Here is a 16,676-nt window from a genome sequence, read left to right as displayed (position 1 = left end):
CGAAAGTCTCTCTCCGAATATTAAAGTACTTTTCTGACATTTAATTTTGTATTGATGAGTTAAAATCTGAAAATTTTATGAAGATATGGTCTAAGTTCAACTGACTATAAAAAACACACACACAATCAAAACAAACAAAAAATACAAGAAAAAACAAAAACAAACAAATAGAAGATGGAGATTTTTTAGTATTTTTTTTATTAGAACTATTTTTTAAGAACAATAAGGCTTAGAATAGCTGAAAAATAAGAACAAAATATGAACGAATGCAAGGCTGAAATATTACTGATACTTTGCGATTAAATTTTTTAACCATCGACGCCAAAATCTAAAAAGGTGCATAAACAAAACAAAAGTCAATATGCAAAAAATTAGTATGAATAAAATATAATAAAAAAAATTACAAATCCAATGCTCTGTATCTTGGCAAAACTACAATAACGTCTTGTCCTCTCACTCTAGTCTCAACTTTCACAAATTTTCCTTTAATTCGTTGAACTGGAATAAAGGATGCAGGTCCAAAATTCTCAAAATGTTTATTTCTATAAACCTGAACAAGCTTTCCATAGCTGCATCTTAAATCATCCTCCAACTTTAAATACCATTTCGCAAGTGCAAAGTGGTGTTCGTAAGGTTGTTTATCAACATAAATAATATGTTTTAAAAAATTAATGACTTGTCCAGGTCTTGGTTCCTGGAGTCCACTATTAAAATTGCCTAGTTTTCCATCAATATCACACCAATATGCAACAATGTTGGAGGAGCGAGAGCTACGTGATCCATTTGATCCGTATATTTCACCAGCAATATACAATTCAGTTGTTGCCATTGCGGAAGGTGGCACTGTTATCTGATAATCAGGATATAAAAATTTATAGGTTTGGCTAAGGCAATTTAACTCAAGTTGAGAAAATGAATATATCGTGGATTTTCGCACTGTACTTGTAAGATTGAAATCAAACCATCTTCTGTTCTCTACATTAAATAAGCGTGATGACATTTTCAGATATGGCACATAATCAGTTATCATTACTTCGGAAAGGGCACCACGTTGTTTGGTTGACATACTAAGTTTATTGAAAATATTGCAATATGCTGCAGGTTTGCTGATGTTGCTTCGCTTACTTTAGTTTCCACTACGACATTATCAGTACCTCCCAAAAATGGTGCTCTACATTTATGTTGCGAAAAATATTATGAATTAAAGGATTCTTTGCATACATTACAAAATTTTCTGAGACATTTTGAAGACATTTTCCTTCCTTTCACAACGCTTGATGTTTTGATAAATGTCTCTGGCAGATTTTTCCGCCCTATTGAATCGGATTTGCCGGGGTCGGATAGTGTGGCCATTTTCACCTAGCTAAAATATGTATCTTAGAAAGAAGAAATAATAGGGTAGTTCATGAACGGTTAGAAATTAAACAAATGATCTGATTGGTTCTAACGAAACTCGCGCCAGAACATCGCCTGCTTCTATTTTCTTCATTGGCCTTGTCCTTAATTTTTCACAAAATGTCTTCTCTTTTCAACAAAAGCACTCTTACTTCTACGCCAAAAGGTACTCTCGAAACGATTCTGGTTTGGAGTCTCCTGATTTTTCTGATGAATCGACGGTTTCACTAGCAAATTTAGGTGAGCTTTTTACCCATTTTTTTTCTAAGGGTTTTTGTTTGTTGGCTCAATATTTCAAAACTTTATCAGCAGTCACCTTGATTTTTGTGTGTGTTTACTCTAGCTAGCTACTTGATTTAGATCTAAAAGGATTTTTTCATCAGGATTTTTTTGTCTTGAGATAGAGTATATAGCTAGCTATGGCTACATATATAGCTATAACAAAAAAAATTGTCATGTGTTGGTTTTATTGTATGTAATTTAATTCTTCAGAATCGCCAAGTGTAGTGCTCAAAAATACGCTTGAAGAACTGCAATCAGAAGTTGCAAATTTGAAGGACGAGTTAATTGTTTTACGAGAAAAGGAAAATCAACAACATCCAAAGAAAGTTGATATACCCAATGAAGTTAAAGTTAGTATATAAATACAAATATATACAAATATATATATATAATATTACCGTAGACCCAGTATTTTTTCTATTATATATAGAACTTTTAATATTTATGTTTCGACGGGATTCTTGTGCACAAAAAATAACTTAGAAAATCAACAGACAATATAGTTTGAAATGGACTGGTCTATGACTCCACCTGCATTTTTCTGCGTGTTGATTTGGGTAAGGGCCTGGGAATACCACTGTCACAATTAAAGTTCATCAAAATATCCAGTTATTTTTTATATACATTTCAAATTTTTTTAGTATATTGTAAAGTGTGGATATATCGAAGGAGGAAAACTAAATAAAGGAAGTTAGAACTTTGCTCAATACATGACGTAAGTATATAGTTGGCTATGTGTGTACCTTATTGTATACATAAAATATATATTATATAATCTCTGAAAACTTCTTTACAGACCTTTCGACGAATCAAATTTGCCTCTGACAACTTATATAAAGGAATATGTATCTGGGATCAACAATGTTAATGATGTGATATTAAACGGTAAGATGCACATCATTTTGTGATCTTACAAATTCATTTGTTAAGAGTTATTTTTGTTTATTAGTTCTTAAGTTATTACAAAAACTAAAAAAAAACATAAAATGTATTTTAGCTGCTATCAAGCGTTACTTTGTTTCACAAAAAACAATGGCTAAAAAGAAGTTAAAAGATCCCAACTATAAAGAAGCACAAGCACGAAAGCAAAGAAAATTGAACGTATGTATACCTTTAAAAAAGAGTTTATTTGTGATACGTGATTGTATTTTGGTATGATCATCTTGACTTTACCTAGTTTTTATATAATTCTCTTTTTCTGAAATATGAAATTAATTTAATGGTTTTTAATTTAGAAACTGAAACGTCGAAGAAAGACCGTGGCTACTAATAAATTGTTGTCAGAAGAAAAACGGAAAAATTATATAGACCTGATACAATTGGAGTACCTTTCCTCTGAAAGCGAAGCGGAAGACGAGAATGGCCACCAAGTGTTCCAGTTGCACATTCCAAATTGGAGGGCGAATCGGTTGACAAGAGTCTACAGGGCAATAGATGAGTCTGCAAAGAAAGGAATGTCTTCTTCCGCAAGACGACAATATCTGCCGCGTATTGAAGGAAGAGTAAAAATATGTGATGCACCCAAAGTAATTAATCCTGACTTTGGATGGATTGTTAAGAAACAATAACATTTACCCACATTGCGCAGATAAATTATATATAGTTTACAATGTAGCCTTTGTTGTTGCAAAGTTGTCACTCAATATTACTTCTTAATAATCCAAAGTAATCATATTTGATCTGTTCTTTGGCTTTTATTTTTTTAATGTTAGTTATACAAAAGGGTTCTCCTGCATATATTTAGTATTAGAAAAGCGTTGACTTTTATAACTTTATAGCGACTTAGTGAGATGCTCACACTTCTTATCTTAATTTTTTAATTATATAAACTACTTTTTTTAATCAAACGTGTCTTTTTTTATGCATATTTTTTTATTTATATAGACAAAAACTAAAAAAATTTATTACAACACAGTTGTACAAAGCGTTATTTTATACAATTTTATGCAGATATTGGTACATTTATCTTATTTTTTTATTTATATAGACAAAAATTTTAAGAAATATTTTATTACAACATAGTTGTACAAGATGTTATTTTACTTAGTGTTATGCAGATGTTTATACTTTCACAACTATTAAGAAACTTTAGCAGGCTGAAAAGTCTCAGAAACTTGTACATGTAACAGGAAAAATACGTCGTTCATATATATCAAAACCATAGTCCAAAGTTCAATAAAGCCTTGTAAATTAAAGATTTTTTTAGTTGTTAACAAGATGTTCATACTTTTTTATTCTGAATCTTTTATTTCGGATGAGCATTGTTTTTTAAATGTATATATATTTTTTAACCTATGTAAACCATGCTATTTCTTAATAAATGATGAACTTTCAACATCGATTTGTGATATCGTAAAAATTAGTAGGCGCTGAAGGTAGATGATGCAGCGTAAGTGCTCAGATTATTCTTTGTGAAAATCAAAATATGTTTTCGAAAGGACTTTTCAATGAAGTCAGAACAGTAGATGATTTGTTTAGATCAGATATTTTCAGTAAAAGATTCCAGATTTTCCGTTCTGTTTTAATTGATTTTCTGCTATAATCAGGCATTTTCGTGTAGAAATTTAAAATAATCCATTCGTATGCGATGGGTTTTACCTTATAATCAGACAAAAATGAGTGAGATTATTCCACATAATCGATATTTACTCGACTGATTTTCCAAAATAATCGGTATTTTCAGACTAGATCATGGTAAGAATAGTTAACCGATTATGTGTGATTATATCATATATTTTTAAACCGATTATGTACAGAAATACAAAGATAATACCCGATTATTCGAAGTATTCTTGCGAAATCAAGCCTGCAAAATGTGTTATTTTATGCAGTGTAGATTATCGGCATCAATCACTCTCTTTCACCAACTCCTACAAGTATGTTGGTGTAAAATTGGACCAAACTCTTTAACTATGTGAGCACATCGAGTCGACATACAAGAAAGTTAGAGGGAGATTATACTTGCTTCAGAGAATCAGACCTCAGTTAACCATCGAGATTGCATCAACAATTTACAAGACCATGCTGATACCAGTTTTCACGTATTGTTCAATCATTACATGTTATTCTACCAAGACGTTTCAGCTAAAGTTGGAAAATTTAGAAAAGCGAGCAAATCGCATTATATTCAAGAAGAACGTGCCAAGAAAATCTAAACCAGCATCAATTAAAGATCTGTTAAGGAAACGTCTTTGCCTTCAAGTTTTCAAGTGTGTTCATGGAGACGTGTGTGAAAACTTTGTAAATTATTTCGAAAAAATGACAAACAACACAAGAAATAAAAATCATTTACTACGACCTCCTAAGATTAAGCTGGAATCAAGTAGAAAAAGTTTCTTTTTAATGGTGCAAAAACTTTCAACGAGCTTCGTCTGAAAATACGTGCTTCGACATCAATAGAAGATTCTGTAAAATTCTTAATTATTATTTTAAATTTTTATTACTATTTTTTTTTTTTTTTGGGGGGGGGGGGGGGGCTGCGAAACAGGACCCATGGAAGAACAGAAATTTTGTAATTATATATATTTTGTATATTTTACTAATTTTTGAATGGAAAGATCCTGTATAAATATTTGTTATAAATACATAAATAAATAAATGCTTTAGTTTCTTTATCATAATTATTGTTATAGTATGCCACTGTTAGTTTCGACTGCAACAAGTTTAATTATAGTTCTATGATATGATGTTGGGCATTATGGGGTTTATGTTTTCGTATAACTTTGAGCATTGGGTATAAATGTCTGAAAACGTAATTCTTCTTACTGCATGATTTTGAAAAATTTGATTTCTTTCGGGTATTGTTTTGTGACCCTGACTTCAAGTCTGACAACCATATGTTGGGTGCGGTAATAGTTTTTTTACCATGCAATTAGTAGTGTACTCTTTTTTATGGTTTGTCATCTATCCACGTCCAATGTCTATGTTCGATGTGTGTTCATTTGTTTAATTTATTAAAGTGAAGATTTGTTCTGCCAAGATTGCGAAAGCGGCCTGTTTATAAAAAAAACGGCCGGATTATGTCCGCATGGTCCACAATTATGGTTTCTTCCCCCTGATTATGTCGTGGTGACCGGTTTATGAACGCTGATATAATGGCAGTCGGACTGTGATTGGCATTTCCTTCCGGCTTTTCTGAATGAAGCATTGACAAATCTTTATGTACCTGGGTAAGTTAATTTTGTCGTTTTAAGCACCTGTTATTCCAAATAACTAATTTTGAAGTTGTGAATTTGATTAAAATGAAGGTTTTGAATCTGATCAAAAATCTTCTAGAAGACGTTTGATAAGTTTTTTGCACTAAATTTGCTTTTCTTAGGTATGGGGTAGTGCAGCTAGGAATATAAAAGGAATCAGTTAGTCAAAGATATATTTTTTTGCTCGATTTAAAGCAGTATTTATAATAAAAAAATGAACTAAGAAGGGGTTTCACATTTTTGGTAAACGAGTAACATGTGAGAATATCAACTCAAGTTTTATTAGAAGTCTTTGTTAAGATATATTTTCAATATGCATGATTACGAATGCCTTGATGCCGAAATATTTTTTAAGTGTAACAAACAATAATAATATCATATAGATATGACTCGGTTGCAGTTTTTCTTTGGAACATGTATCACTATCTGGGATTGTTGCGAATATGATTACCTTAAGAAACCTCAAAGTAAAATAAGTGATGGTGCATTTGAAACTCTTGACAGACCTTTACAATGTTTATTTGGTATGTAAACATGTACATTACTTAAATTTTGCACAGCCGGACAAAACTTTTCGTGTATGAATAAGATATTTTTCAGTGCTCAACGAAGACTCACAAAACAATGAGAATAAGGTAATAAAAAACAAAGCCCACAGTGCAGAAGGTACTGTTCATTAAATTGTTACACTACTTTGTATTTCAGGCCACTGCCTTTTTTGTAAACAAAGCTTTTTTACGTTAAAAATCTCCAATTAGTTCGACAAATTACCACAAAATCAACGTTATTTTATGCTTTTAGTCAGGGTTTCAAGTTGATTTGATTCATGACCATCAATCTAATGTACGGGTAAAGACGACAACATTTTTGAAGCATAGCTAAGATGCAGAGCTCATCATAAGCCACACACTGCACCAAATTTGATGTTATCTGAAATCCGAGACGGCGATAACTTGATGTTTTTCAGTTTTGACAACTTCAAACACGATGTTTACGTGTTATCCGATAACAAACAAGATGTTGGCATGTTATCTGAAATCCAACAAGGCGTTTGCATGTTAGCTGACGAAAAACTTCTTGTTTGCAAATAGTCGGGATTTAAATAAGATGTTCTGGAGTTGTCCGAATAACAAACCTGATGTGTTGCAAGTTATCTCAAATCGTACATGACGTTTTTCTGTTGAAAACCTACTTTTAAAATTGCGCACTTCTACCGAATTATTTCTAAATAAGTGGCCCAACTTTTGGTGGCAGTATTTGGCTTTTTCACAGCGAAAAAGGTCGCTGCAATCACCTGAGCCGTAAGTCGGCAATATTTTTTGCTCGGTAAAAATATTAGTCACCTTTAGTAAATTTCACCAACCAAAAGTCCCTTTTTAAGGAAATATTAATGGAAATTATTTTTTTCTTTAGGATCAGAACAAACACCATTTAAAATAATAAATTATAACAAACAATAAAATACGCAAAGGAATTTACAAATAATTTTTATATAACATTTCAACTCAAAATATAAACTCTAAAACGCAAATTAAACGAGAACATCCCGCATGAGGATGATCAGTATGCTAGGCATGTACACGAACGCGTACCGCCTATTAGCTAGCTCCATCCACAAACGCGTCAAGCTAGACTAGTGCACACATCATCAACCAACTAAATTTTAGTCACAAAACAAAAACGCAACTGCGCCGCATGAGGATGATCAGTGTGCTAGGCATGTACACGAACGCGTACCGCCTATTAGCTAGCTCCATCCACAAACGCGTCAAGCTAGACTAGTGCACACATCATCAACCAACTAAATTTTAGTCGCAAAACAAAAACGCAACTGCGCCGCATGAGGATGATCAGTGTGCTAGGCATGTACACGAACGCGTACCGCCTATTAGCTAGCTCCATCCACAAACGCGTCAAGCTAGACTAGTGCACACATCATCAACCAACTAAATTTTAGTCGCAAAACGGGTAATCGCGATGTAAAAATACGCCGCGGGACAATATTTCATGTATTAGACTTGTACACAAACGCGCAGCGCAAACTTTTTTTTAAAAAAACATCTAATTTATAACATACATAACGTATATTCAAATAAAAAACAACAACATTGCGAATTTGTAAAATTTACAAAATCCACCAAATTCAATTCACGCCAAAATTAATAATTTTTTGCTCTCCGTCAATTTTAAAAAAGTCTGATTGGTAAGTTTTTTATTTTAGTATTTGACGACGAGTGACTTTCTTTTCAACTAAGTTTATGGTTTAAAAAGAAAAAAGCAACGATTTAAAAAGAAAAAATCAACTTTCATGTTTGTTTTCATCCGCCAAATAAAATTCTGCCAAATTTACTTTCACTAAATGTTCTTCTCAAAACGCCAAAATTAATAATTTTTTGCTCTCCGTCAATTTAAAAAAAGTCTGATTGGTAAGTTTTTTATTTTAGTATTTGACGACGAGTGACTTTCTTTTCAACTAAGTTTATGGTTTAAAAAGAAAAAAGCAACGATTTAAAAAGAAAAAATCAACTTTCATGTTTGTTTTCATCCGCCAAATAAAATTCTGCCAAATTTACTTTCACTAAATTTTCTTCCCGTCAAAGTTTCTTCCCTTACGTTTGTTTCATCCATAAATCATTTATTGACACAGGTGAACACAATACATAATACTTTAACAGCATGTTGAGAAAAGTTATACTTATAGAAACATAGAAAAAACTAAAAACTCACCTAGATAACCACATAACTTTCTACATGCGGGTGTATCACATCCAACACACAGTAATGCTAATCGAAATACTTCTAATTTTCCTGATAACGCAGAGACAATAGTGAATCCTTGATGCCATGCAGTATTTAATTCACTTATTAAAGGTGCTATAAAGGTGTTAGTTGGAGGTTCTTTCTGCATATTTGGGATAATTCCAACAAGAATAACGTTCTCTCTTTTAAATCGCTCAACACGTGGAAGATTTAAAACAACGAGATATATACCACCAATAGAATAACTGGACAAATGTTTGAACGGCTGAAACCAATCTATATTTAACATTACTGCATAGTGCCTAGGTTCTGAAAAATACCATTCTCCTGTGCGTGAAAATTTTTTCCATATTTCACCATCAAAAATGTCACTGTATGTATCTGGATAAGATTTCAAATTTCTCCATTTTTCGCAATCAGTTTCAAATCCTTCCCTGTTTGTTAATACTTCTAAGGACTTCTGAATTGATCTGTAACAATATGATTTAAAAGGCACTAAAATTGTTACCCCTGATGGTGATTTTATGACTCGCATGAGTTTTTCACCACATTTTTTTCTATAATGTTTCAATCGATGATTCGAAAATTTTACATATGCACATGTAGCTGATATTTTCTCTCCACGATAATAGGAAACACACTTATCTGGGTCATAAAGAGAATAGCATTTACGACATACAACATACTTTTTGTAATAAGACTTTTTCATTGACAGAAACTTGTGAAGCATATACAACGAGGGTGGAAATGATGAAGCTGAGTTAACTTCTTCTTTCGATCCTGATACCACCTCTCCATAAACTTTAAAGAAAACTAAAAAAAATTTAATCAATGCTTCAAGAGCATTATCGGTTATATTAAATGTATATTGCCAATAAGCAAGAAACAAACAGCACCACGTGATGAGGATGGATAATTTTGATGTCTCTTCACAAGTAGTTTCATCCCCATCCAAAAAGCTAGCCTCTCGAAATAATTCCTGAAATAAATCTTCATCGACAATTTCATCTTCATTGTTCTCCTCGGTTTTATCTTCGATACAGCTTGTTTCGTTGGTGCATTCAACTTCTTCGGGTTCCTGACTACTATGATCATCATCATTGTTGTCAGTATTTTGTTGATTATCATCAGCTGCAACAGGATGATTACCGTTACAAATATGGCGATTAAAATACCGTATATTAAATGATTGGGCACACTTATGACATTTAACATAGTTGGAAGACATGACGAGATAAGCTTGAACATAAATTTATCATATCACATCACTTTTTCCTACTTGTTTAGCTACCATTTTATTTTCAGACTACATGCTAAAAAAATATGCAGGGCGCAGAGAAGACAGAGAAGAGATTCCTTTGTGGAATTAGTTAGGGCGTGTTTTTTTTCAGAACGGAGAGACATTTTTAGGGAAGGGTGCTGCTTTCCGATATATATATTATATTAATATGGATACGCGAAAGGAATTGTTCAAAATTAAATTGTTCTTTTATTTTAATTATGTTGTTTCTTTATATTGAGGAAGAAAGAAGTTAGAGAAAATCTTAACTACCCCCCTGTTTAACATACAGGTTCCTACGCGGGGAGAAGGCCCAGAAAATTTTGATTGGCTGGCGAATTAGCCTGCCAATCGAAACACAGAGATTTGTCTGGCGCCAAATTTGCTATAGAACAAAGAGAAACAGCACATAATATATTTTTGGTGAAAGAAGACAAGAAGAGCGTGCTTATCACATTATTCAACATCATGGCTTCATTCAACAGGAATAAAAGTGCTTTAGATTCTTCATCTGATAGTGAAAGTGAGAAGTGTTTAGCAAAAACTGCCCAGAAAAAACTTTTTTATCGTTCTTCACTTACTGCCATAAGTTCTGATAGCATTCAAACTAGCGCACGAAGCACTGACGACGACACTACCACTACATGTGACAACTCGTTGAATTCATCGACAACATCAACGCCTCTGATGAATAGCTCCTTAACAACCGAAAAAACTATTGCCAGTACCCCAAGGAGTTCAGAAGATGAAAGATCAACTCCTAGCGGTAGGATTTTGTATTAATACTTGTGTATTATGAAAGGGAGGTGTCATTAAAGGAAATGACTTACAATTTTTCCCCTGCATAAAAATACACATTTAATTTGGCTTTGTCGCTTCCGGATTTCGTAGCTTCATAGCCCTGTCGTACTGTCACATACTATGCTCTCTTGGTAATTTAGATATAAAGACCATTTTGGCAAGTCTGTGTCAGCAAAATAAGGAGATACTGAAAAGGCTGGATAATTTAGAGAAAACACGAGAATCGAAAGAGCGGAAAGAAATTGATGTTCCAAATGATGTCAGGGTAAGATAGAATAAGTTTTCTTCTTCAGTGGATTAGGGATATATATCCGTTAACTGTGAAAAAAGGCTTAAAATACTCATCCCGTAATTATGGTATCTTGATATCGAGTTCTACAAGAATAAAATTGTTTTTTCTATTTCCTAATTCTACAAGAATAATTTTTTTGCTATATTTCCTATATTTTTTCTTGGTAAAATATTTTGAAAATAACCAACCACATTTGATGTTGTTTTTTTTCTAAAGGCAATAATTAAGTTAGGCGGCACACAAAAAAAGGTTCGGTTAGTGTCCGCTCAAGAAGAAAAAGTTACTCAGTCGATAGAAATGTTGCACTTTTTTTAAAAAATACTCTTTTTCTTTAAAAACTACTATTTTTTTTAATTTTAAGTTGGGTCAGTCGGGGACACTAACCGAACATTTTTTTGTTCGACGCCTTATGCAGAACATGGTTAAGATTTGCTAAAGTGCCTTTTTTACAGGAAAGAAATATCAGAACCTCCCTGACCTTGTACCTTTAATATTAAAAGTTGTATTTTATACAAGAGAGGTAAACTGTGCCAGTTTATTTTATTTCAGTATCACATCAAACTTGCCTATAAAGAAGGGCACAAGCAGAATATCCGTGAATGGAATGTGGAGAATGGCACAAGGTACACTGTTTGCAAGGGTTTTATAAAATACAGGAGATTTGGCTTCATCTCCCAAATTATTTCAATAAATTGTATATTTTAGCCCATTTCAAGATGCAAATAAAGACACAACTCTTTACATAAAAAATTTTGTATCCGGTTTGCACCCAAATCTTAAAGATAAAGACAAAATTATAAATAGTGAGTAAATATAATCTGTTTCAGTGCTTTGACTTTGCTGAATTCTTTGTTTTCTGTAACAGCCTTTCTAATTCAATTTATTTAACGTCGGCAAAAAATGCCATTTACCCATAATTAATCTTGTGTTTCACGTCGGTTATTTATATTCTGTTTTGCGTTTGCGCTCCCACACACAACAACTGTTAAATGTAGCCCGTATTATGGGAGCAAAACTTTCGTAAGTTCAAGTTATATCTGAATTAAATAAAACCTCTGTCATTTATTTTTAATTCGTTTTGTAGGTGGCATCAAAACTTACTTTGAAAGCAAAAGGACTCAGGAAAGGAGAAAAAAACATAATGTTGGCAACAACACGGATAACGCTCAAAAGCAACGTCGTATTCATGTAAGTTGTAGACCTTTCCCATAAGTTGTGTATGAATTGCATCTTATATAAAAACGTTGTAAAAGAGCATAATTACTTTGTTTAAATTTAGAAAGCTTGTAGAAGACTGAAAGGACTGGCGAAAGTGGATGAGAAGGTTTTTGCGGAAAAAGAAAAAGACAACCTAAGAAAGGTACTAATTCCAGACACAATGTCATCAGAGGAGGAGGTTCATGATGACAATGGGGAACGTTATTTTAAAAGACGCAAGCCAGAATGGAGGACGAAAAAATTTCAAAAACTTGTAGATATTATTGATGTCACCTATGAGAAAAGCAGTTCCAAACGATCGAAGGAACAAATGGTAAAAAGGGTTAATGGTTCCCCATCAAAAAGAGCTGCACCTGCAAACTTGCCATTTGGTTATGATATGTTTGTTTCCAAGAAATAAACTTGGAGTTGCAGGGTTTTTAATATAACTATATTTTTAAAACATTTTTTAAGGGTGGATTTTTTTAAACTAAGAGGGTATTTTTACCATTTTTAGTAACTAATATTTTTATATGTATATTTAAGGATACTTAGGGGTAGAAAAAAGTGCGGAACTGAAGATAGAAAAGAGTGGGCAGATAAAAAAGTGCAGAACTAATTAGGTGTGAATATTCTTTTATTTTGGAAAACTTATTATTATTGCAAATTGCCATTTTTGGGAGTTTGTCTGCAATTCGATTTTCCAAATTTGTGCTAATAAGTTTATTCTCACACTTTTTATGCCCTGACGTAGAACTTATCGACTTCTTAAAGTTTCATTGGCTTATCATTTTATTTTTATGCTTTAAAAAGTTAATAATTAGGCCATTTCAAACATTTTCTGCAAATAGACTGTCATTTTTCATGTATATATTTAAGAAAACAGACATTTTATTTATTTATTTTTTAAACTAACTTGGTGTGCTACCATTTTTTAATGTATATAACTAATTTAAATGCATTTATTATTTGAGTAAAATTTATTTGACTGAAACATAGATTTCTTGACAAATTTTGACGCCTTATTTTGTCTTCCCATTTTTTATCCTAAGAAATAAGAAACCCGATTTTAAGAATCGCCGCATTTTACCTGTCGTCGTCTTAGGCAATGTTTACTCGAATTATCTGTCGTAAAAACCGCATGTTTGCATATATTCTGAGATGAAAATATCATTTTACGCAAATAATCTGCTTTCAAAACAGCATATTTCCACGAAATCTGGGATGAAAACATTACGTTACGAAATAATCTGCCTTCAAAACAGCATATGTCCACGAAATCTGAGATCAAAACATCCTGTTACGCAATTAATCTGCTTTAAAAACGTCATATATCCACGAAATCTGACGTCAAAACATCATGTTGCACAAGTAATCTGCGTTGAAAATGTCAGGTTTCTAGAAGAAATCTGTTGTCGCGAAATATCATGTTTTTCTGAAGAAATCTTCTTCCAGACTTTGTGTACTAATCTGAATGATAACTTCAGATAACCTCGACATTTGTCCTATAAGGATTTTATCTGAAACATCAAGACAACTTGATGTTTTATCATAAAATCCTGATGAAATCTGCGACAGATAACATCTAATTTGATGCAGTGACAGTTTGGTGGTAGAAGTCGGTATGCTGCAAAAATCTATTAAAGCATTACTTGACTCTGTACGCGACGACCTTGTGCATGTTGATATTTCAGAACAATATTCACCCTCAGCTATCATGACCGATATTTTATGTTTCACATTGATATGAGCCTGTTCAATGATGCCTTGACTCTGTGGATGGCGAGGACGTCCACGAGATGGCGAGGACGACCATGAACCACCTGAATCTTCCCTGGCCAAGCTTTGATAAGATTTTGAATTCTGAACTGTTATCGAAATGGAAGATCTTTGGTGGTCCGAACAATGAAAATAGTTTTTCCAACTCAACAGTGATTGGAGCGCCTTTCTTTTACTCCAGGGCAGCAAGAAAATTAAATCTCGGCCAATGATCAATGGAATAAAGGATGTACTTATAGTCTCCACCAGGTATATGAATCATGTCTACTAAATAACCTGAAAATAGTAAAGTGAAAAGTGCATAATAAATATAAAACAAAACCATGTGAATTTTAGGCATTTGATGTTGTGGCAAAGAAATTTTCGGTTGAAAAATCAAGCATAATTAAGAGTGTTTTGTTATTTTAGTTCAGGTGTTTGCGAACTTACTTAGAAGCGTTTTATGAAGCGATTTGATATAATAGGCTTGATTGGCGTTACAGTTTTCTGTGGCTCTTTTAAGTGTCAAGTTTCGCAAAGATTGATATACTCTTCAAAAATTTTTGGATACCATAAAAGAACTTGCAACCTTAGTGGGAGAAATGTGAATTGAGTGGTTATTTGTACCAATCTTTATATTTTGTTTAGGGCATAATTTTTTATGTAAATATAAATTTACGCTTAATTAATTCTGCTGAGTAGAAAACACTATTCAAAAAGGTAAATACATTTTTAAATGTCTCTTTCACATGGGCGTGTTTTAATTCATTGCAGTGAATTCAGCAATAAGAAAATAACTTACAAAGAGGTGGCAAGCCACCGCAATGATGAACTCAACCTGTTAGGTCTTTGGAAATTAGCTAGATGTATGCCACTCTCAAGTAAACTTTACCTATCGATCGATTACTTGTTATTGTTTTTCTGAAAATAGAAACGGTTATAATAATTATTGCGATTATTTAACATTGAACTAAAAATTTGGAATCAGGATTTTATTCACTTATAGCTTTTTGCGAAGGCACAATCAAAATTTTCTTCTTGAACTCTCTTGTTAATTGTGTTACTTGTTGGTCTTTTTCCAGTGGCTGTGTAACGCACTTCCATGGCTCCACTAACACCCATTTAGTTCCGACGATTGCAAAATTTAAATGGTAGTTTTTTTTAACATCCCTTCGAAATTGTAAGAAACTAGACATCCTGTCTGACCATGCCTAAATGCAATGCCAAAAGAAAAAAAAGTTCCACGCAAATTGCGAATCCCAAAATTTAGTTTCCATAAACTATCGTTTCATTTCAGAACAACAACAACTTTGCCACCAGGGCTATTTGTTTGTCACGAATGATACAAAAGCCGTTCGGCCCTGATTATTTTCGTTCTATATTAGAATGTCATACATAAGTTGGCCTGCCCCAACTACATTAGTTCTAAAGTCTTAAATAACATTATAATACTGTCGTATATAAGTCGGCCTGCCCCAATTATATGGGTTTTTTTAAGTAACAAATGATATTAGACCGTCGTACAAAAACCGGCCTGTCCTGATTATGTTCCTTTATAAGTGCCATATAATATGTTTTAAGCTGTCGTACATAATAAACCAGCCTGTCCTGATTATGTATTTTCTGCCCTGTTCCTAACAGGGCCAAGCTACCATACATAATCAGGGCAGCATTGCAGATTCAGTACAAACTTTCTAGCGCTTTAAATTGCTAGGTGAGGGAAGAACATCGAAGTAGAAGCAAGGCAGAAGGAAAGCAAGTGTGGTGACATGGCAAGAATGGACTTCCAAATAGATCGTTTTTTACGTAATTTTCCCATTTCGTCCACTGACCCTGCACTTGCAATTGCAATGCTCTACCCATGTTGGCTTCCTCATCGATATCTTAGCTGTGTATGAGAGAAAATAATTTACAAAGAGGTGGCAAGCCACCGCTATGATGAACTCAACCTGTTAGGTCTTTGGAAACAAGCAGAGGTTGTACTCCTCTAGAGAACATGCCTCTAAAAGCACAATTCTCCCTTTTTACAAGGAATTAATTAAAAAAATATAAAAATTAAAATAAAAAGGACACAACACATTTGAAAAGATGAACAGAACTTTAACCAAGGGCAGGTAGGTTTCGACCCATATTTCTGAACCTAAGTACCCTGGATGTCTAGCTGGGTCACCTCGAAGAGGTCCGCGGACGGTCATCAGCAGAAACTAGACATCCCTATCTTCCTAAAATTAACTTTGACCACTTTCTGTTGAACTGTGCTATTCTTTGTTTTTAACTCAGGTAATAAGTGGAGTCGTTACTCTCCAAAGACAAGATCATGTGTGATCAAACCCCCCTGCTAATATTTTTTTTTTTTTTTTAACTGGGGTAATAAGTGGAGTCGTCACTCTCCAAAGACAAGACCTAGTATGATCAAACCCCCTTGTTAACTTAATTTTTATTTGATTTTGTTTTATTTTTGACTGGGGTAATAAGTGGAGTCGTCACTCTCCAAAGACAAGACTGAGTGTAGTCAAGCCCCCTTGCTGACTCATTCTGGTTAAAATATTCTTATCTCAGCTCTTCTAAAAAGAAAACATATGACTCGTGACTGTTAATAAGGCGGTCATCACATAAAATTTACTGCTCTATCGCTGCAATGTATCCACCTGTGTACCATTTGGTGGAAGGCTATGGTTGTGTAGTGACCATTATTTAAGTTGCCGCAATGGTTAAT

The 16,676-nt window shown here is 33.3% G+C and overlaps 2 protein-coding genes across 3 annotated transcripts in view; one reads left to right on the top strand and one right to left on the bottom strand.

Moving 5' to 3' along the window:
- Positions 1 to 1,545: 1,545 nt before the first annotated feature.
- Positions 1,546 to 4,048, top strand: LOC130641850 (uncharacterized). Of its 2 annotated transcripts, XM_057448849.1 has the most exons (6): positions 1,546 to 1,635; positions 1,888 to 2,027; positions 2,319 to 2,392; positions 2,474 to 2,562; positions 2,675 to 2,778; positions 2,913 to 4,048. In XM_057448849.1, exons 3-6 carry the CDS (start codon positions 2,388 to 2,390, stop codon positions 3,243 to 3,245), a joined length of 531 nt encoding a protein of 176 aa, XP_057304832.1. In that variant the 5' UTR covers positions 1,546 to 1,635; positions 1,888 to 2,027; positions 2,319 to 2,387; the 3' UTR covers positions 3,246 to 4,048. The 2 variants fall into 2 exon arrangements, with proteins under 2 accessions (XP_057304832.1, XP_057304833.1); XM_057448850.1 differs by lacking the exons at positions 1,546 to 1,635; positions 1,888 to 2,027 and having other exon boundaries at positions 2,301 to 2,392.
- Positions 4,049 to 8,026: 3,978 nt separating this feature from the next.
- LOC130641848 (uncharacterized) overlaps positions 8,027 to 16,676 on the bottom strand; it is a 38,977-nt gene continuing 30,327 nt past the window's right edge. The window contains exon 2 of the mRNA XM_057448845.1: positions 8,027 to 14,257. Coding sequence (XP_057304828.1) covers positions 8,569 to 9,861 — 1,293 coding nt within the window. The 5' untranslated portion in view covers positions 9,862 to 14,257 and the 3' untranslated portion in view covers positions 8,027 to 8,568. The remainder of the gene's footprint in view (positions 14,258 to 16,676) is intronic.

This window comes from Hydractinia symbiolongicarpus, chromosome 4 (assembly GCF_029227915.1).
Source record: "Hydractinia symbiolongicarpus strain clone_291-10 chromosome 4, HSymV2.1, whole genome shotgun sequence".
NCBI lineage: Eukaryota > Metazoa > Cnidaria > Hydrozoa > Anthoathecata > Hydractiniidae > Hydractinia > Hydractinia symbiolongicarpus.
Note: the sequence above shows the minus strand (reverse complement) of the source record. Positions and strands in the feature narration are given on the sequence as shown.